Source organism: Panthera tigris, chromosome B3 (genome assembly GCF_018350195.1).
Source record: "Panthera tigris isolate Pti1 chromosome B3, P.tigris_Pti1_mat1.1, whole genome shotgun sequence".
Lineage (NCBI taxonomy): Eukaryota > Metazoa > Chordata > Mammalia > Carnivora > Felidae > Panthera > Panthera tigris.
The window spans coordinates 135,890,245-135,911,987 of NC_056665.1; the positions used below are offsets into that span (position 1 = coordinate 135,890,245).

Sequence of the window (21,743 nt, forward strand, 5' to 3'; positions counted from 1 at the left end):
TGCTTGGCCCCGCATTTCACGCCCAGTGCCGATGACACCCTCGCGGTGGGCCTGTATGTGATCCACTCTGCTTCTCCTCACTGTCATTTCTTAGCCCCTTCCCTTGACTCTGCTCCAGTTACACGGGCCCCTGGCTGCTTCTCAACCTCTCCGGGGCGAGTCCCTGACCCAGGCCCCAGCCTGGCTGTGCTCTCCACCTGGACAGGCTCCCGGGGGCCAGCGAGCTCCATTCCGTCACTGACCGTGAGGCTTTCCTCCAATGCCACCCTCTGTTCGGATTGCCCCGGCCCAGCCCCGACTTGCTCTGTTTCACTCCCCAGCTCCCCAGCCCCTGCTGCTTCTAGCACACCATGCAGCTCACAGGTGTATCCTATTCGCTTCGCTCTGCTCTGCTCTGCATCTATTCTGTTCTGTGGTGTACCCCAAGCCCCTAGAACGTAGGAATGGTCGAGAAATGTTTGAATGAATAAAGGTCTGCCTGCCCTGTGATCACCTCCCCCAGCTTCCCTCTCAGAGTCTCAGAAACTCAGCCTCTGACACCTGCCCCCCCGCCCTGCCTCGGCACACACTCCTGAGACAACCCACACCTCCACTGGGGGCCCTTGGTTGCTCCCAGTCGCGTGCAGCCGGCTCCCTTACCTTCTTCATGGCCGTCCCACTCTGGGAGGCCAGTCGGACCTCTCCCCACCTTCCAGGCCCACAGTGAGCTCTAACGCCTTCCTGGGGGCCCCTTCGAGGATGCTGGTTTATATCCCCACCTGCTTCCCCATGGTCCCCAAGTGGGAGCCACCCACCTGTTTGAGCTCTAGGTCCTTAAACTCCATCATTCTCTACTCTGGAGGCACAGAGAAGTGGATGGGGAGGGTAGAGACCAGTGCCTGGTTACTAATCCTGTGAACTCTCCCAAGCCCTGGCTCCTTCCCTCCTCTCGAGTCACCTCTTCTGGTCTTTCTCTTCCCCTCTCTCTAGCTACCCTTTCTCAGGAGCCTCTTCCTCCCAAACCTCAGGCTCTGTCCTCCCCACTCTCTCTCTGGGTGACCTCTGGTGGCTTCAGTGTCACTGCCCCCACCCCCTCCCCCTTAGGGCCAGCTCAGGCCTCGCCCTCAACTCCAGACCCACCAGCCGACTGCGTCCTCCTATCACAGGTCACCTCCAACACCACGTGACAAAATCTGGACCTGCTAAGCCCTTGGAACACTCCCCCTCTGTGTCCGGTCTCCGTGAGAGGCATCTGATCAGATAGTGCCAGCCGGGAGTCTTCCTTTCCGCTCATCCCGGACAAATGTGGGTCGCTAGTCCAGAAGTTTCTCAAGCCCCGGACCCCCTTGCTCACGGCCGCCACGTGACCCAGACCATCACTCTTCCCCCTGGGCCACTGTCTCCTCCCTGCTTCCTGTCTTCCGTCCCTGCCACTTAGCCCCTCACCGGGGCTGTCTGAAGGCACCTCAGCTGGTGACTCTCCACGCACACCGGCCAGGGCTCTGCACTGCCTGAGGTTCAAGTCCAGGACTTGTTCATGCTGTGCCTTGCCCATGTTCCTCTAGCTTCTCTCTCGAGCCCTGTGTGCATTTGCAGTCCTGGGATGGACAGACTCTCTGTGGCCTCCGATCCTTTGCCCCTGCCAAACTTTCTGCCGAGAGCACGCCGCTCTTCCCCACTTCTGCGCCCAGCCTTCACCTGGCCAATCATTCCCCCTCAGCTCCGCCCCCACCGCCTCCTGCAGGACTCCTGCTCCGGGTGGGACGCTCTCCACTCAGCTTGACTGCTTGGGGATTCTCGGTGCTCCGTTTTGTCCGCAATTCCCGTGTTCCGCCTCCTCGAGCCGTCCGCACGCATCCCACATTCCACGTGAGAAAAAACGGAACCCCGCTCTTCCCCCATGAACCTTCCCTATGGGCTCTCCCTGCCCTACCCGCTGAGTCGTGCTCTGACCGCGATGGAGACATCTACACATATTTGTTGAATGAGTAAATGAGCAGTGAATGATTTACTGCTCTTTAAATATGTAAACTAGGTATCCCAATGTGCTTTCATCTGTGGGAAAGAGGGGTGCGGACTCCTGGAGGGCATAGACCCATCTGGGTCTGGCCAGGGGCGAGGTCACCCATGGCAAGAACAGGGGAATAAGGTCACCGCCTGTAGCGGATACTGGTGTCCTTCCAGGGCTCACTGACTCGGCTCCAACTGCCGAGGAACCACTCCCTCTGGGATCAGCTCTTAACCTCGGCCTTCAGGTCGGGTCCCTCTTAGGTGCTGTCCTACACCATTTCCCAGAGCTCCCCAGCAGGACTGAGCTCCCTCGGGCTGCCCACAGGGATAACTGTCTTGACATCACCCCTTGCCCTGTCTCCCTCCCCCACTCCTTATGGGTGTTTTCTGGGCTCAACTCCCAAATAGCCACCTGTACCCGAATTCTTGTCTCAGTACCTATTTCTGGAGCCCGAACTAAGACACGGTCCCAGATGCTCCCTGGCAAATGGCACGCTCAAAACTGTTAGTCCCCCCCCCGAACCCCGTTGCTCCTGGAGAGTTTATCTTCTGTCTTCATGCCAGTCACGCACGCATTCATTTATTCAAACACTCAGTGTGCACCTTCCCTGCGTCAGGCTCTGAGCTGTCTCAGCGGATGAAGATGAATTCAATAGTCCTGGTTCTCAGGGGTCGGACCCGAAACTTAATAGGTCAGAGTGGCTGCTTTGTCCCGGACACAAGTGAGACATCCTATATGAATTCTGCCATAATATGAAGTCGCTAACATTGACAGGGTGATCACCTGGGGCTGGCACTGTTTTAACCGTGGTTGCATACAAGCCTGGCCGACCCGCTCAAGGGCCCCACGAGGTCCACACAAGGCCAGAATTAGCCAGAACCAGCTTTTGATCCCAATGCAGCAGACGGGGCCTTTTAGCCAGGATCGTGCGCCCTGGCTGGCTTTTAGCCAGGATCGTGCGGGCTGAGCCCGCACACAGTGTCTGGATTCCTCTTCACAACCACCCTGAGGAAGGAGGCTTCATCCCTGCTAGGAGATGAGGAAACCGAGGCACCCAGGTTTATGTGAAATGTCCAGAATAGGGACTGGGAGAGGGACTGTCTTAGGAGGTTTGGGGTTTCCTTGTGGGGGGATGAAAATGCTCTGTAATTAGATAGGGGGTGATGGCTGCACAGCCTCGTGACGATATTAAAAACAGCACTGACTGTACATTGTAAAATGGTGAACTTTATATTATATGACTCTAGAGCACCCTGGAGGTCCACGTCGGGGCTGGAAGCGAGCACTGGCCAACAGGTGTATCTCCCCATCTCCACTCCTGTGCCGAGTCGACCCCTCCTAAGATCCCGGATTCTTGGATGTCCCCAGAGTCCAGTTTGGCCTTGACTCTGCGGACATCCCAGCGCCTACGGTGGCACTGGGAGGTCACTCACTCGTGTGCAAGTTTCACCGGCCTTCCAGCCCCTAACTCCATTGCACACACCTGTTCCTCTCCTTTTGGCACAGAGCCCTTCCTGCCTCATGCCTCTGGTTACAGCCAAGGGTCTCAACCTCGATTCAGACAAGAACCACCTCCCTCCAGGCTCGGCCCGAGCATCAGTCATTTTTAACACTCCCAGGTGATGCCAACACCTCCCAGCAGCCAAAGCTCCGGCATCCAACTGGAGGCGCAGGGCTGTGGATAATTCATCTCTGCAGCCCCAGGACCTGCCAAGGCACAACCTCTTGGCACTCGGTTTGCTCAGTAAATCAACAAATAAAGGTTGGTTGACTAAATTAGAGTCCACATAAATGTGTAATATTTTATTTGCTGGATACAAACAAATAAATGGAAGACAATTCCATTTATTGAATTGGGAGAAGAAAATTCAGTACTTAAAAAAAAAATAAAATCACTTAAAAGAAAGAGCCAGCAACTATTAGAGCTCTTCTGGATACCAGACGCTCACGTCCAGAGACAAAAATCAGGCTCACGCACGCACTGTGCTCAGCACAGAGTGGGATGCGAGACGGACCCAGCCCATTTCATGGATGGGGGAGCCAAGGCCAGTCGGGATACGAGATTTGCTCAAGCCAGGATTATGTTGACTAAGAGGTCCTCTCTACTAAGAGTGAGAACGTGCCAGATGCGAGGCAAGGCCCTCACATATTATTTCCACTTCCACAGCCACTTTTGGAGGGAGATAAGCATAAAGCTCAGAGAGGTGCTGAGTGACCAGTGCACGGCTGTTAAGGGCCAGAGCCAGGCCCGGCCCCCCGGTCCTCCTATGCACGAGCCTGCAAGTGGCTCACAGGCGACAGGATGGAAACCGTCTCCCACAAATTGGATGAATGCGGGTCCAAAGGCATGTGACAGTGAAGACCAGCTTCGCCAATGCAGCCATGAAGCGAAACACGTGCAAAGCGACATGGGCCCTAGGTGACGCCTCCGGTCCCTCATCAGGTCTCCCTCTTGGCAAGGACAGCACCATGGCAGCCATGCTCTCGTAAGGAGCCTGTGGAGAAGGCCGGTCCCAGGGGTCGGCCTCACCTGGGGCACCCACCCTCGGTTTTAGAGGCCTCTGAGGGCCTCCTCCTCCGCTTGCCCCAAACTCCTTACAACCAAGAAGAAACTCTCGTTGGCTTCTTTATAGCAATGAAATGTCGTTAACCCCCGGACTTGTGCTAAAGCCCCAGAGGTTGTGTCCTTAAAACGGCAGCTGCTAAACACGCTGCGGGACATCGGAGCCTCTGCCGACCCCTGCGTGGCACCGTACGAGTCTGCTCGACGACCCCACTGGTGAGATCACCAACGTCCTGAGCACCAAGGAGAGGGGGCAGTGTGGGTGACGTCCTGTGGCTTCTCTGCTCCTTCATCGACAAAACCCAGCAGAATCCCTGCCCCCGATCCTCCCCTACAACCACAGCCACCAGGCGAGTCCTATCGCCCCGGCCTCCAAAACCATCTTAAATTGGACCGGGGCTTAAGACTGCCACCTCACCATCGCCCCCACATCCAGCCCCCCACCACCGGTTCTGGCCTGGACCCAAGGACAGCCTCCTCACTAGGGAACTGGTCTCTGCAGAGGCCACACCGCACCTCTGCTCAAAAATGTCCGGAGGTGGGCACGGTGAGCTGGGGACCCAACCACCAGCCGGAACCAACCACCAGACGTGAGCAGCGAGGCCGTCAAGATGGATCCAGCCCCAGCCAAGGGACTGAAATCACAGCAAGGACCTCAGGCGAGAGCCTCCTGGTGGAGCCCCGTCAACCCCGTCACCATGAGAGGAAAGGATGATGCACGTGTTGTGCTTTTAACCACTAACTGTTGGGGTGATTTGTTCCTTGGCCATAGATGGACCTGGGAATGGTGTGACCTCTGTGGAGGTCAGGGAGGATTTTCCTGGGCTGAGGTCTGCGGGAGTTAAGGTCAACCACTTTGAGGAGGAGCCTGGAACAGAAGGACTCATATATGCAAAGCCTCTGAGACAGGAAGGAGTAAGGCCCGATCAAGGAAAGGAAAGGGGGTCCTGACCCTGACGGTCAGCCACAGAGGGGCAGAGGTGGGCAAAAGATGCAGCGGGAAGCAGGAATTACCTCCCCTTCTTACCAGCTGGGCAGCCTGGAACAAGTAACTCACCCTCTCTGAGCCCTAAGCTCCTCACAAAAGTTGGGGATAATACCACTTACTCTAAAGAGTGTTTAAGGACTAAATGAGATGAGGAAAGCAAGCTTCCACCTCAGCACCGGCAACCAAACACTGGTTTCCTTCTAGTGTTCTGGGTGAGTGGGGAAAAAAAAAAAAAAAGCATTCTAGAACTCCCACACTCCCATTTGCTTCTCTTTGTTCAAACTTGGCCCTTGGCACACAGGTCTGGGAACCAGGTGACCCCATTCTAGCTCCACCACTGCTGTGTGACCTCTGGGGAGTCACTTAACCTCTCTTCTGGTTTTTCTAAGAATAAAATAGATGCAAAAATAAAATCTCTATCGGTGACTCGACTCCGTGAAGACAGGCACTGTGGAAACGCAGGCGCCCGCCTCTGTTCTGCCGCAGCTATTTTTGGCCCGATCAGCCTCAGAAGCAGGTCGCACGGAGGGCCGCCCGTGTTCTTCCTTGAGGGCTAGTACGCGTCTCCTTCCGCGGCCTCCGCCGTCTGAGTCACATGCGGGGACGAGTGGGCATCGCCGACATCCACCAAGTGAGTCCAGGTCCTGAACTCCGGCGGCTGCCCCCAGCACGCCGTCACCTTTGCCAGGATTCACCCCTGCCCACGCCTTCCGGAAATACCCAGGACTCTGGTTGACTGTGAGCCTGGCAAGGGGCATGGGCAGAACTCTCTGGAAACCTTTTCCTTCCTGTCGAATACCTAGGGGAGCCTACGCACCCTTCAAGAGCCAACTTCGTCCTCAAGCTTCTAACCTGATGCCCCTTGGACAACAGAGAGGCACCAGCACCACGTTTAAGTAACGCCCAGCCTGGAGGCCAGTGACCTTTCATTATCATGGCTGTTACTGTTAGTATTATTATTTTTTTTTATTTTTTAAAGTTTATTTCTTTATTTTGAGAGACAGAGAGAGACAGAGACAGCATGAGTGGCAGAGGGGCAGAGAGAGAGGGAGAGACAGAATCCCAAGCAGGCTCCACGCTGCCAGCACAGAACCCGACGCGGGGCCTGAATTCACAAAACCTCGAGATCGTGACCTGAGCTGAAACCAAGAGCCAGGCATGTAACCGACTGAGCCACCCAGGCACGTCCAGTATTATTTATTAGCTTCCATTTATGGAGTGTTACTTGGGTTCCGCAAGGTGGTTACCCCATGTCACCGAAGCCTCACGACCATGCACATGCCCCAGGTAGTGTCATTAGCCCCATTTTGCAGATGCAGAAGTTGAGGTCCCAAGCAGTTAAGGATACCTTATTCAGGGGTGCCTGGGTGGCTCAGTTGGTTAAGCGTCCGACTCCTGATTTTGGATCAGGTCATGATCTCACGGTTCGTGAGTTCGAGCCCCACATCGGGTTCTGCGATGACAGATTCTTGGGATCCTGCTTGGGATGCTCTCTCTCTCCCTCCCTCTCTGCCCCTCCCCTGCTTGCTCATATGCTCTCTCTCTCTCTCTCTCTCTCTCTCTCTCTCTCTCAAAATAAGTAAATAAACTTTAAAAAATTAAAAAGAAAAAGGGTACCTTGCCCAAATCACTTAGCTAATGAGAAGGATTTGCCACCAGGTCTGGAGGGCAGGAAAGCCAGGCTATGAGTCACTGGGCTGTAACAGTGCTTTTCAAGCACATAGCTTCTGCCAAGTGCAGCCTATATAATTTCCAGCCTTCACAGCAATGCCTTCTCCAGGAGGTATCACTAGCCCCACTTTACAGATACGGAAACTGAGGCTCTGAGAGGGATGGGATGTGCCCAGGGTCACAGAGCGAGGAGTGGAAGGGCTGGGTCTGACTCTAAGGTTCCCTGCCCTGATTGTCATTCTCTCCGACACTGGTTCTCAGAGTGTGCGCCCCGGGCCAGCAGGAGAAACAGCTGAGAATGTGGGAAGGAGGCAAATCCTCAGGCCCCATCCCAGACCCACCTAATCAGGAATTCTGGGGACCGGCTCCAGCAACCTGGGTTTAAACAAGCCCTCCAGGGGATTCTGACCACACTCATGTTTGGGAACCACTGGTCAAGCCTCTCCCTCTGGCCCACAGCTTGTAAAAGTTTACGAAGTCCAGCTGCCCCTTTTAAGTGCAAAGGGTCGTAGGCAGAGTCGGAGGAACAAAGGGCAGACAGTGGAGGTGCTTTTCCATGCTCCTTTCCAGTGACAGGTGGGACTCAACAGACTTCTCAGGGCTGCTGGGAGGGGTGGCACAGGGTTGGGTCCCCCCCCCCAACAGAGGAACGCACAGCTGGGCCGCCCCCATGAGCAATGAGTTCCAGATGGAGATGGGGGGGAGGCAGCGTCCTTGAAAGTTTCGTGATAAAACAAAACAAAACAAACATGCCAAAACCAAACAAATCAACACCCAAAAACACCACCTTGCCTCTGCCAGACAAGAGTGGCTCAGCAAAAGGGAGACCAGCTGTCCCGGTTAGCCCAGGACTGGCGGCTTTCACGGGATATAGGATTTTCAGGGGTAAAACCAGGACAGTATTGGGCAAAACATGGCAAGGTGGTCACCTTGAGCAGCAGGGTGCTGTTTGGATGAAGAGGGAGGCCTGCCTGCCTGGCCACATGGTGAACATCCAACAATTCCAATACGCATTTCTGGCAGTCGCTTTCATGGGAGACTGGACAGGTCTGCCTGAAGACGCATAGAGGTTTCTCCCTTCCCTCTTTCTCCCTCTACCCCAGACCCCCACTCCTACAGACAAACATTCCTTCAGCAGGGAGTCCTCTGCCTGATCCTCGGGCTCCTAACTCCGGGTTTCAGCCGCTCCCCCTCCTCCACCGACTGGCTGGCCTCCCTCTGCTCCACCTCATCCAACATCTACTGGAGAGTTCTTTCCCAGATGCTCCCTTCCAGCCCCTGCTGGTGAGGACAAGTCCCTGTGCACCTCTGTGTGCCTCCAGCGCGCCCAACGCAGGCGCTTGGCAAATGCCGGCCAGTGAAGGAGAGGCCCGTGTCAGCACAAGGGACGAAAGGCACATCCGATGGGCAAAAGGCGACACGTGCCTACATGCAGTGTCTCCAGAAAGATAGCAGGAAGGGACGCTCCTGCCAATACCTCTTGCAAACTGAGCTGCATGAGGGCAGGAACGGCTCCTCTCTTGCTCTCCGCTGGCTCCCCAGCCGCTGGCACAGTGCCCAGCCCTGCTGAGCCCCATGTACGCCTACTGAACGAAATGACAACAGCAGCTTCATAGCTCTGAAGCCCCGTGCCTGCTGGGAGAGGCGACTCCCTTGGGGATTACAGAACAGGCTGAAGTTGCGACGTGGCTCTATAGCTGCCTGACATTTACTGGGCACCACCGTGTGCAAGGTCTAGGCTGGGCTCGACAAGGACAGAGCGAATTGTGCAAAATATTTTCTCTGCCACTGGTCTAATCTGCCTCGCACGTCCTCAGGGAGGCCATGGCTGTGGGGTGCCTCCCCTGTCTGACCTGCCCAGGGTCCACATCCTCGTCCTTGGGCTGTATACAGCCCCTCTACCTAGCTCCTCCCTTGGAAAGCCATCTGTCCTTTAACCTCTATCCCTACATGCCAACGCCAAGGGTGGTCACATGGCCCAGGCCTGACCAATCAGCTTATTCCATCCCATCAGAGGCCACCTTGACTGGTCCAAGGACAGACATGTGACCCAAGCTGGTCCAATGACAGTCAGCCCCGGGACTTCAGTTGAAGGATTCAGAAAGTGAAGCTCCCCTTGTAGGAAGATTACTAACTGTAAGGGTGATGGAATCCCAGAGCCTGGAGCCACAGACACTGGGCCAGCCTGAGAGAAGAGGCAACCCAGGAGAACTCAGAAGACAGAGAGGCGGAGACAGAGATCCAATGCTATCATCATGCAAGACCTGCTTCTAGAACGTCCCGACACATGAACTGAGAAACTGACATCTCTCTCCCCAGTTTTGGTATCGCAGCTATGTGTAACTGAAAGAACCCCGCCACAGGACCAGACTGCGTCTGCTCTCCTCGCCCCCAGAAGCCCTCAGGCCCAAAGCCCACCAGGAGGCCTCTCTCGCTGCCTGCCTCCCCTTCTCTGCAGCTCCCAGCCTGGCTCCAGGCCCTGATGGGTGGTCTGGGGCTTGCAGTCTCCGACGAGTTCCCCACTCGACTCCGGTCCGGCAGCTCACCCCCCAAGCCACCCTCCACATGGTCGGGAAAGCTGACCTTTCTGAAGAAGACGATATGGAATCCTGCCGCCTTCCCGCGTAACACCTCTGTGGGCTCACTGCTACCTGCACCGGTTTTCTAAAGGGTGGGGTGCATGTCCCTGCAGGTAAGTGAGCTGACTGCAGATGGCAGGTGGACCCAGCACGCCAACACACTGAGACACAGAACAAGAAACTTAGGCCCCTTTTGGTTCTCTTACAAGCCTTCTGATTTCTTTACAGAGAAAAATCTCCACGCGGTCCCTGCTCAAGCTCTGACATCTATCTTTCTACCACTTGCTTCTCTCCCTTTTTATTTTTTAAAATGTATTTAAAGTTTATTTATTTATTTTGGAAGAGCCAGAGACAGCGTGAGAGTGGGAAGGGCAGAGAAATAGAAGGGGACAGAGAATCCTAAGCAGGCTCTGTGCCGTCAGCACTGAGCCCAAAGGAGGGCTCAAACTCACAAAACTGTGAGATCATGAGCTGAGCCGAAACCAAGAGTCTGATGCTTAACTGACTGAGCCACCCAGGCGCACCCTCTCCCTTTTTAACAAGAAGAGGGAAAGCCTTGAGCTTGGAACCTTCCACAACAAGCTAGAACTCTGAAACGCTGTTTTGTGTTCATTGCATTTATTTTTACGGTCACCCTCTAATTATGCCAATGATACTGGTTTTTCATTGACTCATTTCAGTAGTTATATAAAGATTTTTTTTTGGAAATTGGTTAGTATAAACAAAAAAAATGAATCTATTTAAAGAAAAACTAAGGCAGGGGCGCCTGGGTGGCTCAGTCGGTTAAGTGTCGGGCTTTGGCTCAGGTCACGATCTCATGGTTCGTGGGTTCAAGCCCCGTGTCGGGCTCTGTGCTGACAGCTCAGAGCCTGAAGCCTGCTTCGGATTCAGTGTCTCCCTCTCTCTCTGTCCCTCCTCTGCTCATGCTCTGTCTCTCTCTGTCTCTCTCTGTCTCTCTCTCTCAAGAGTAAATAAACATTAACGAAATAAAAACTAAGGCAAATAACAGGATGTATTTGGATATGGTGAATGATGTTTGGCAAACAACAATTCACAGGATGAAATGTGATCTCCTCAGCCAGGCACACAAGGCCCTTCACGTTCCGCCCCTTGACAACTCCTTCCAACCCACTGAAGGGCTTGGGACTCCCTTGATTGAGTCTCACAAAGCCATGCTTCCAACTTTCTGCCCACGCTGTTCCTTCTGTCTGATGTCCTTTCCCCACACCTTCCTCATCAACTTAGAACAACCCTATCCATGCCTTAAGACTCGGGTCAATGTAACTGTCTACTGTGGCCCAACTACTCAAAGATTTGAAGGCTACCTGTGCTCTCTCAGGCCACTTTTTGAGCCTCTTCTTTGAGGCTGAGAGACCCCCGAAGACCAGAATGGTCTTTCACCTCTGTGTCTGGCACAGAGGCTCAGTTAGAGCAGGGCGGATGGAAGGGACCCCCGCTGGGGGACGTGGACCAATCAGATGCAAGCATAGGCTTGCCCAGGAGATGGCACAGGCTCGTTGCCCAAAAAGTGGAAAGAGGAGGGCTTCCAAAGGAAGGAAAGGGGGAAGGGAGTGATCTGCAGAGGCAGGTGCCTGAGGCTGGGCCCCCCCGGTACAGCCCAGGGGTTTCCCCAGGAGACAGAGGGAGGTGAACATCCTGGGCTACAGGGTCCTTCAGAGGCCTGGAGCAGAGAGCCCGGTAGGCCAAGGTTCTCAACCTTAACTTATATTTGGATCATCTCTGAACTTGTTATAATGCCAATTCCTAAGCCGCACCCAAAGACTGACTGGGTGGGTTAGAAGTGGGTCCTGAGCTACACTTTAAAAGGAACGCTTCAGGTGACGTTGAGGGCCACCCTCAGAGAAGCACCAGGCTACAGGTGTCACGGAAGAATGGGAACAGGTAAGGGCCTAGCAGACCAAACTCAGAAATGCATCTGAACTGCAAAGATCCTCTAGAACATTGCATCACTGTCTGGACACCGAGAGCCCGAAGACACCATCTACTGGAGAATAAGCGTCGTCAAGGTTATTTAACATATGCCCCGAATAACTCAACGGAGATGTGTTCAGCGAGAGAGAGCCACACACGATCACAGGTGGTCTAGAGGCCGCACGCGGAGTGATCCATCCAAGATGCAGAATCTCTGTTTAGTGACCTTCTCAACCAGCAATTGTAAGCAGGGGACTTAACCCCTGAGAATCAGGATGAGGCCATTTCCGGCTAAAGAAAAACCCTCCTTTGTTTGAATGACCAGGCAATCAACCTGTTCGTAGATGAAATCAAGGCAAACAAGTGAAAGGGAGGTTTCTAGCAGAACTCGCTGCAAACGGCTGTCAGGCATCTGTGTAAGTTCGCTCCCAGAGCCTCCGCTTGGGCTCCTAACCAATCGCCTCCTCCAGCGCGAATTAAAATAGAGACATGAAAGCATGAGCATGGGGAGGGTATTTAAGACTGGCCCGATGGCTGCACCCCTCTCAAGCTCTGGCCTTCAGAACAATCCAGGCCGAGTTACTCATCAAATGGAGATTGACTTTTATCTGATTAACCGATGGAGACATCCTCCTCCATCCCGCAGGAACATTCTGTGGGAAAGGCGTTCTGCAGACTGCAGGGAAAAGTTGGGCCTTGGCTTCCCTCCTGCTCGGCCAGTGGAAAATTACAAAGGAAGCAAGGCTGCCCTCTGCTCTGCTCCCGGGGCCTTTCCGGGCCCGGGAAACACAGAGAGAACCCCAGAAACAAACCTTTACTTACCTGGGGCGGAGAGGAGTCTGGGAGGCGGTGGGGGCGGGGGCGGTGGGGGCAGCAAGGGAGGGGGCCGGCACTGGCAGATGTGTTGACAGCTATCGGTCACCTTGGAGCAGGACTTCTGGGGCTCACCATGTGTCACCTGCAGAAACGGGCACACGTGCCCGAGAGAAGACAATGAGGCCACCAGGAGGGAAATGGACCCACACCACCCGATCCCAGCCAGGGTGGAACCCGGGATCCTCCCCGAAGACCCAAGACCGCCGAGGGGAAGAATGAAGGCGTGGGCTTGGCTCAAAGGGAACGATGTTGTGGGAGGCTGGCCGGGCAGGTTTAGAGACCAAGGTGTTATTCCCAGCTCTGCCAGGGACCCGCTGAGGCCGTGACGAGTAACTTGGATATTAATGAGAGGTCGACAAGAATTTGATGGTTAACTCTCAGAATTTCCCTCCTGTACAAATGAGGAAACGGAGACCCAGGCAGGAGAAGTGGCTGCCCAAGGTTCCCACACCATGTGGTGACAGGATACTGATTTTACCTCCTCAGTAACCCTAGCCAACCGTTCTTCCAGTCTCCAGAAGCCCTCGCCTTCTCTCTGTCCACAGCTCCTAACAGCCGTCCTCCGTCAACTCAGGCCAAGGTGCCCCCATCTTGAGGAAGGAAGCCTACCTTCCCAGGCCATGTGAGCAAGAGAGCCGGAGGGGTCTTGTGGGAAACACAGGACCAAACCATCCACATCCTCCCAGCAATCCCCGAGTGCTTGCCCACAGCTCAGGAGATCATGTGGCCACAGGGCCGTGCTCAGGAGGCCCCTGACAACGTTTCCAGCCCCACCGCACCCCATGCTCTCAGCTTCCGCTCTGCCTTCAATGCCCTTCTTCTACTCCCTGGACCCTGGCCGTGCATCGCCCCTCCCCCTCCACTTTGCATATGCTGCTCCAGCGTCCCGGAATGTTCTCCAACACCTTTCTCTCGCTTTGTCCATTACTCAGAGCGGCTATCACCTCCTCAGGAAAGCATGCCTGACCAGGTCAGTTCTCCTTGTATAGGCTCTCCTGGTACCAGGTTCCACTCTGTGGGGCAAAAATCTACATTTGGGTGATTGCCTGGTTCCCACCTGTTTTCACCACTGGACTATAAGCTCTATGGGGGTGGCGGCTGGGCCTTGGATTTTCTGCCACTAAGGAAATGCCTGGCATACAGTAAATACTTGGTGAATGGATGGATGGACGGATGGATGGATGAATGGATGAGTATTAAAAACTGGACCAGAATCCATAGCTCTTGACTCCTGGTCTGTACTCTTTCCACACCAGCCTTCATTACGTCACTTGTAAACAAGGACGGGGGCTGTGCTTGACCAGTAGTTCCAAACCCTGATGGCACATTAGAACCTCCCGGGCAGCTTTAAAAAAAAAAACAAAAACTCGTGCCGGAGCCTTTCCCAAGACCGGTTAAATCAAAATTTCTGCAGGTGGAGCTGGGCATGACTATTTTGTGTAATGTCCCCAGGCTAGACTTCTGTTTAGCCCGCGTGAGAACTGCTGGCTTAGACACACCACCAGCGTCCCTCCCTGCAGCAGAGGGCCCTAACCCATAAGCCTCCGGCTCTGTGCCCGTCCCAGGGAACAAGCGGATTCAACGGCCTGGAGGGAAGAGTTGGCGGTCACCCTCACCTCAACGAAGCCCACCGTAACTTCTCTGGCTGTCATCTCAGGGGAGTAGAAACCCAAAACCCCAGGTTCTCTGCAACCAGCCACCTGCAATGCAGCCTGCCATCGGGAAAGGCATTTTGCAGACGGCCTTTGGAGGCCCAATGCAGCCTCCTCCTCTGTGCGTGTCCCCGGCCCGGCAGAGAGACCCCACGGGGTTCCGACACTCCCTTCCCACTTGGAGGCCTTGAACAGGCTGAGTAATGACCACTGGGGGATGGCAGCAGGAGGTGGACTGATTTACAGCCCTAACTTAATATCTACCGGGCCAAGAAGCTGCTGCTTGCGACCGTTTAGAGGGTGCATGCTTTCAGAGGGCCATGGAGTGAGTTTCAAACTCCAAAGGCAATCTCATCGCCCGCCGGGAAGGGCAGATCCTCAGATGGTGGGCCTCTCCTAGTCAGTCCATGGAGATGCCTAACTCGTAGCATAGCAGCTTCACCAGTGCACCTGTCAGCTCTCCCGTGGCCATTGAGCTGCCCTCCTCTTGGTTCCGACCTTCTAAGACCTTCTAAGACCACGGGGGTTGCTCGAAGGCTCCATTCTGCCAATGCTGGCCTCCGAGGGCGTTCCTCTGCTGGATTCCACCAGTGTGCAAACGTCAAGCAATGCCACTGCTAAAGCAATTACTCTCCCTCTCTCCGAGGGGCAATTTATGCCAGAGTTCAAGAGGCACGTCTGCTTAACCCAGCCCAACACGATGACCCAGTTTTCTGTGAGAGGATATAAGGGTACGGATGTATAAGAGAGTTTAATGCGATGAAATTATCAGGTGGGGGAGCCGGGGCCAAGTTTCAAGGCTGAAGGGGGAGGGAACAAAGGAACGCATGGCACTTAAAAAAAAATCCATGGTTCCTTGGTGTCTGGCTGTCTGTCCTTCTCCCTCGGGGGTGGACCCCACTTGGGGCCCCTCACTGGGGTGTGGTCCAGTGCAAGCCTGTGGCTACCGAGCCTCTCTTGACTGGTTACTTGCCAACTTCCTGAGCCCCACGTCCCCCACCCCCACCCCAGAAAATAGATCCATCTGCCCAGGGTAGCTTCTTCACCTCGTAAACCCTTCTCTCTGGGCACTTTCCCCACTGTTTGGTAATGTCTGCTGCCCACACTGAGCCGTGAGCATTTGGGGCAGGCAGGTGGTGGGTGGGTCTGTGCTTTATTAGTCCTGACCAAGTGAGACTTCCTGAGCCCTACTGTGTGTCAGCCATGGGAAACAGGCTCTCGTTTCACTCTCATGAAGATCACGGAGAGAGGCAAGTATTGTCATCCGTGCTTATGGTGGGGCGGGGGCTCGGATAGGGACGACAGACCCAGAAAGGCTAAGTAACGCGCTAAGATTTCACAGGGCCCTGCATTCAGTTGGTGCACAATGAAAAGACGTGTTGGGGGATGGTCTGCCCACCAGTGGAGAAACACAAGATCTCTTCTGTTCCCCAACTCGGGGTCCCCTCGGGGGTTCTGCAGATTGGCGGTTGTTGTGTTTAGACCAGTAGAGAAAACAATCTCAGCACTGGGAACTTGTCTCAACACCTGGCTTGCTTGCTTTGAATCGTGGGGAGTCCCACAAGGAGAAGAAACTTACCCCTGAGGTCACCTGCTCTTGGCTGGACTTGACTAAAAATGGGCAGAGGCCCAGGGAGGTCAACCACCTGCCTAAAGCCCGCCGAACAAAAGCTGACACCATTACTTCCTGTGACCACTTCTGGTCTCGTTTTGCTGTCCCCTGCCTTCCTGCCCCTGCTCTGCAGCATTCCCCTCGGGCCAGAATCTTGTCAACGCTGCTGTCATGGACAGCGGGCTGAGGGACAGGTAAGTCCCACAGTCACCTGGATTTGGTACCTGCCACTGTGGTTTGGGGGCCATGGTGCTCCATGGTTACCGGTTCCCGCTCACTCCCGGCCAATCAGTGCAGCTTTTCGGGTCGGTGGATGTTACCTCCTGAATAGCCCTTAACTCCATCAATGTTTCCCCACTCCCACTACTACCGCCCTAAACCAGGACACCGTTGTATCTTCCCAGGGCAGCACCTGCCTCTGACTTAGGATTGTGAGATAAAATATAGGACACCTTGTGAAATTTTCGACAAACAGCAATTTTTGGTAGAAGTATGTCCCAAATATCGTATGGGATATACTTACACTAAAAGCATGAGCCACTGTTGATTTGAAATTCAAGTTTAACTGGATGTCCTGCAATTTTACCTGCTAGATCTGGCAACTGCTCCCCTCCTCGGCCTCCTTGCCTCTTGCCTCACCCCCACCTCTCCAAATCTATCTTGTCAGTGGGGCTGGACCAAGATTCCTAAAATGCCAGGCTGAGATTATGTCATTTCTTGCTGAAAACCTTCGACAGCTCCCACGGCCCTCAGGATCAAGTCCAAGCTGTAAGACACTAGGTTAGCGGCTTACAATAGTGGCCTTACCTGGGACTCCCCTCCCCTCCCCAAGGTTCTTCCAGTGCCCCATTCTCTGCTCTGGGCTCAGGGTTATTCCCTCTGCCTGGAGGCTTCCTTCACACGGCATCCTGCCCCTATCTTGTCCTTGTTCATGCCTCAGCTGAAGCCCTCCACCTGCCAGGCTTCTCTGACCCCTCCATCGGGTCTCATCTCCAAGCTGTCTGCTCCTGCTGAGTTCTCTTACCTATCATTACTTAATTATCTCTCCAGTGCCAGACTGTCAGTGCCATGAGGGCAGGGACTGCCCCCGCACTTCACAAAGGGCCTGGCAAACAGTAGGTGCCCAATAAATGCTACTGATGAAATGAGCTCAGCCTTGCTGGTGGCTCCTCTTTAGCGCACAGAGACCCACTGGCCCGGATCAGAGCCTGTCTCCCTGGAGGACGCCCACAAAGATGATGGCTTCTGGCATCTTTTATGGAGACAGGCCAGCACCACAGTAACTTGATGAGACACACTCCTGTCACACCTAATAAATTTGCCAGCCTGTCATCCTCTTTGCTTGCAAAAAAAAGGAATCATCGGGAAGTGAACTTAGAAGAACCCTAAATCACAAAAGCTCAGAATCGCTATTCCAGACACATTAAAGAAGAAAGGGGAAAGGCTAGGGAATGCCCCCACCAACCTTATGGCAATTTAAATGTCATCTGACTTTAATGATTAAGTTCCTTATCATCTGGGCGGCAGCCAGAGGCGTCAGGCGGATTGCAAGGTGGGAACCTGGTGCTTTGGGGGGACCACAGGTCTCTTGCTTCACCAATTACCCTATTAATTACAGCACTTTGATATGTCGGTCTCCGTCTCGCAAATGCTTACAACTTTGGGGGATTCTTCTGGCAAAATGCTTTTGAAAACACAGATAGCTCTGAGTTCTTTCTCTATATTCAAGGAACTCCTATGATGTGACAGATTTTAACCTCTCCACTTAAAGGAAAATACATGGCTTTGCGCACTTGTATTTTTCTCTTCTCCCCTCCGTTCCCGTGGATTCAGCTCTTCTGCTTAACAACCAGATCCATCCATTCTAAAGCCCCTCTTCCCCTGGCTTCTCGGTCCTTATCATTTGTAGATTAATTTTTCCAGAGCCTCCTGCCAAGATTTTACCCATTTTACTTGTCTGGAGGACTCCTTTTCTAATTGATTTTCACAAAAATTGATTTGTATTGAGTAACAGCATCTGAAGCGCACGCACACACATACACACACACACACACACACACACACACACACACACACACGCCTGGGTAAGTACGGCCTGGCTGAAAGAGGTGGTTAAAAAAACTGAGCTGCTGTCACAAAATTATTTCTTTTGGTGGTCATGGTGGGGAGACAGGGGGTCTGCTGCCTCAGTCTTGCTAGTCGACACCACAGAATTCCAGTCTTGGAGACTGACAACATCATCATGCGGCTGTCTATACATATCAGCTGCAAAAAGTGTTAGGGAAAACGGTAAACAAACGAATATAAAAACACAGTGAACTTGACATCTGAGGTTCAACTAAAAGTTGAACAAGGGAAGCTGGTCCCAAACCGCCCGAGTGTTTACAAGTGACAAAACCCTGAATCCCGAGGCGGCACAGCTGAGTTTAATAACCGCTGTTTCACACATTAAACAAAGCTGTCAATTCCAAAAGGAAAACAATGGTGAGGGAGACAGAGGCAAGCCAGACAAGAGAGCAGAGAAGATAAGCCTGGTGCTGAGGGTGGGGGGCAGACTCTGGTTGACCCACCCGCTCAACCAGCACGCTCCTTCCAGCATGAGAACCCCTGGTGCTCCCCAATAATCACCCAGGCCACCATCTGAGCGGGACAGACGACAGCTGGTTCCCAGGGGGGCCCCATCCCTCGGGACAGCTCACGGACCGCGGCAGACTGGCAAGGGGTCTCCCCCTATCCTCTTTTCTTTGATTTCTCCCTCCCTGTTCAGGGCAACCATCGCAACGATCCCCCACCCCCAAAATGCCACCAGAAGAACATGAAGACGCAAAGACCCCAGGGTTGGGCGGTTCAATGCTCCAAACAATAAAAATGCCCTCCAGCGCCTGCTGAGCCACTGAGAATTCAAAAATCTCCAACAGACTCTGTCGTGATCAACAGAGTGCCCGGCCATGCAGACAGAAGAGCAGCATTACCATTACTAGTATCAATTACTCGCAGCAGCTACCGTTTAGTGTTGATTACGGTCCAGGCACGGCTTTAAGCAATCTTTACTCGCTTGACCTCATCCAAGTCTTGTAACGGCACAGAGAGGAACAAGAAACCGAGGCCCCGAGAGGCATTGCCTGAGGTCCTGAGCCGGCGAGGGCCAGAGCCGGGGCTCCAAATTCAGCGCTGACACCAAAGTCCACTTCACCACTCCACCGTACCACTGACCGTGGGCATCCTGGGAGGTACTAGGGGCCATGCCATCTAACCCTCTCCCTGACCCTAACTGACAGAACTCCAGCTGCTGGCCTCCTGGCCTCTGCCCTGGGGGTCTAGGGGGCCCAGGGTGAGGACTCCAGCCCCAGGCAGTCCTTACAGACAGCTCCTTCCTCCATCCCCACCAGTGGCCACCGGGCACCATCCCTGCACTTCTCCAACTCCGCCGCCTACAAGTAGCACAGCCTCTGCTGTGTCAATTCCAGGGTAAGAAGACCGAGTGGAAGTTTACTAGTGATTCTGGTGGGAAATAAAGAACGTATATTGTTGGGACCATTTTCTTTTTAAGTGTGCTAGCGCTCCACGGTTTCTTTTCCCGCATTTCTGCAACAGAATGTTGTCATCAAGAAGGCACTCCCAAGCCCTTTCTGTTCCCAGGCCCTGTCCTGCAGGCCTTAGCGCGCCAGGACTGAGGCCTCCCCCTGGAGTTTTGCCCCATCTTTTCACGGCAAGAGTATGGAGGGGTGGGGAGAGCGGGAGGGCTTGCACCTCTACTTTTCCTAAACTCTCCCCAGGGGCAACCAGAGGGCGCCTGCAGGAAGCAGTGCCACCCACCCCCACCCCCACCCCCACCCCCCCGTCCAGCCCGCGGAGCCCGCACCTCCCTGCCTAGTAGCCCACAACCCCCTGCCGCCGCTCACCTGCACGAAGCCCCAGAGCGGGTGGAGCGCGCAGTGCAGCAGCAGAGAAGGCCAGCAGCAGCCACGGCGCAGCACCAAGTCCCGGAGGAGCATCTCGGCCCGCGGCACCCGCGCACTCGGGGCGAACTGTCAGGGGAGCAAAGCCCTGGTCAGGCGGAGGCCGCGCGGGCACCGTCTCCCGCGCGCACCCGCACACGTAGCAGTCCCGGTTGGGCGGGCACCCTGGGGCACCCTCATAAACCAAGCCTGCCCCTTCACTCCAGCTTGCACATTCGCTGACCCTTCGTGCACACTCACAGAAGCCGGCATCCCAGAACACTCTGTCCTGGCGCACACCCCCAGAACCCTCTGTGTATACCTTGGCCCCGTGCACACCCCCAGAATCCTGCGTGCACACTTTAGCTCCATGCACACCTCCAGAAACAGCCAAGCACACTTAACCTAGCCCAGTGCATCTCCCCAGAAACCTCCCCAGCCATGCACAACTCACTCCCACTGTGAGCACACTTCAAACCCGGCGGGCACCGCTCACCCTGCCTGCACACCCACAGATACGGCTGCGCACACCCACCGACTCATGCCTGCACACTCGCTGACCCTGCATGCACAACACCGGGAAATCACACGCTGCGTGCACCCTCCCTGCCCCGCCGGCCCCCACTGCGCACACTGCAACATAGGCACCTCCGTGCGCACCCCGTTCGCCCTCGCGCGCTCTCCCCGGCCCGGGCCTCCCGCTTCAGGGCGTGAGCCTCCCTCCGGCCTCCCTCTCCGCCCGCACCCCTCCGGTGCCTCACGCCACCTTGCCTGGCGGCGGCCCCAGCAGATCCTCGGCGCGGGGAAGGGAGGTCCGCGTTCCCCCCGCGGCAGACTGTCCCCGAGCCGCCGGACGGCCCCCATTTAAAGCCAGCCGCCTCCCCGGTCCCCCGCCCTCTAGGCGGGGCCTCGGTCCTCACCCTGGCGACTGCGCGGGCGCCTGGGGGCTTCACGTGCCGGGGAGGAGCGCCGGGCACTGGAGCAAAAGTTTGCGCGCGGCTGGGGCCTCGCGGACTGCCGAGCGGGGGCCGGGCGCGGCGCGCTCGCACGGGGCGCAGGGCGCGGCGGCTCCGGGCTGCTCCCGGCCGCGCGCGGGTCGGGAGGGGCGGCACCCCGCGCCCGGGGCCGGGGCGGGCTGCCGAGGCGGAGGGGAGGGCGGGGAAAGTCTCCTCCGAGCCGCCGGGAGCGGGCGGCGCGAGCCTCCCCGGATCCCCGCCCTTCCCGGTGGCGCCGCGCGGCTGCCCGGGGCGCGGGGGTGCCGGAGCCGTCCTCGTCCGTCACGCCGGCCCGCGGGAGGCGCTGCCCGGGTGCGCCCGCTCGGGCAGCAGGGCCGCGGGCGGAGGCGAAATAAATAATGCACGAAAAAGGAAAACAGACGTGAGCCTCGCCAGAGCCTCGCCCGCCTCCCGCCCGGAGCTGCGCTCCCGCCCGCGCTCCCCGCCGTCGCCGCCAGCGCCGCTGCAGTGATTCCTCGTCTCCATCTAGCGAGGCTATTGTGTATTGGGAGCTTAATAATTTATTTATTCACCCGCGAGGAAGAGGACTCCCGGCCCCAGGGGGTCTGGCTCCACGCCCGCCCTTCCCCCGAGTTTCTCCGGGGCGGCGGGAAGGGGGCAAGGACTGACTCGCGGAGACCCCTTCCTGCGCTCCGTCCTTGCGGACTGTCTCCCCTCCCCCCGCCCCATTCGGAACGGCAGTGGCCCCTGGGTGTCGTGGCTCGAAGGGGCAAGCCGGCCCTCCCGGGGCCAAGGGCCCTGTTGTCCCTTCTGTAGTCTCAGTGCAGGGACCTCTCCAACCACACGCTGCGTCTTGGAGGGAGTTGCCTGCGGCCCTGGGGAGGACCTCTCCACCACTGCTTTTCCTCAACCGTCTCCAACTCCTCTGTTGGAGGCAAGATTATCAACAAGTCGGTCGCGAAGTAGCCTGCCACGTTTCGTTCAAA

At 55.6% G+C, this 21,743-nt stretch overlaps 1 protein-coding gene across 1 annotated transcript in view; it reads right to left on the reverse strand.

Moving 5' to 3' along the window:
- PRIMA1 (proline rich membrane anchor 1) overlaps window positions 1-20,626 on the reverse strand; it is a 62,252-nt gene extending 41,626 nt beyond the window's left edge. The window contains exons 1-3 of the mRNA XM_042990444.1: window positions 20,568-20,626; window positions 19,766-19,891; window positions 12,546-12,681 (exon numbers count right to left, since the gene is read on the reverse strand). Coding sequence (XP_042846378.1) covers window positions 12,546-12,681; window positions 19,766-19,858 — 229 coding nt within the window. The 5' untranslated portion in view covers window positions 19,859-19,891; window positions 20,568-20,626. The remainder of the gene's footprint in view (window positions 1-12,545; window positions 12,682-19,765; window positions 19,892-20,567) is intronic.
- Between the last annotated feature and the right edge of the window lie 1,117 nt (window positions 20,627-21,743).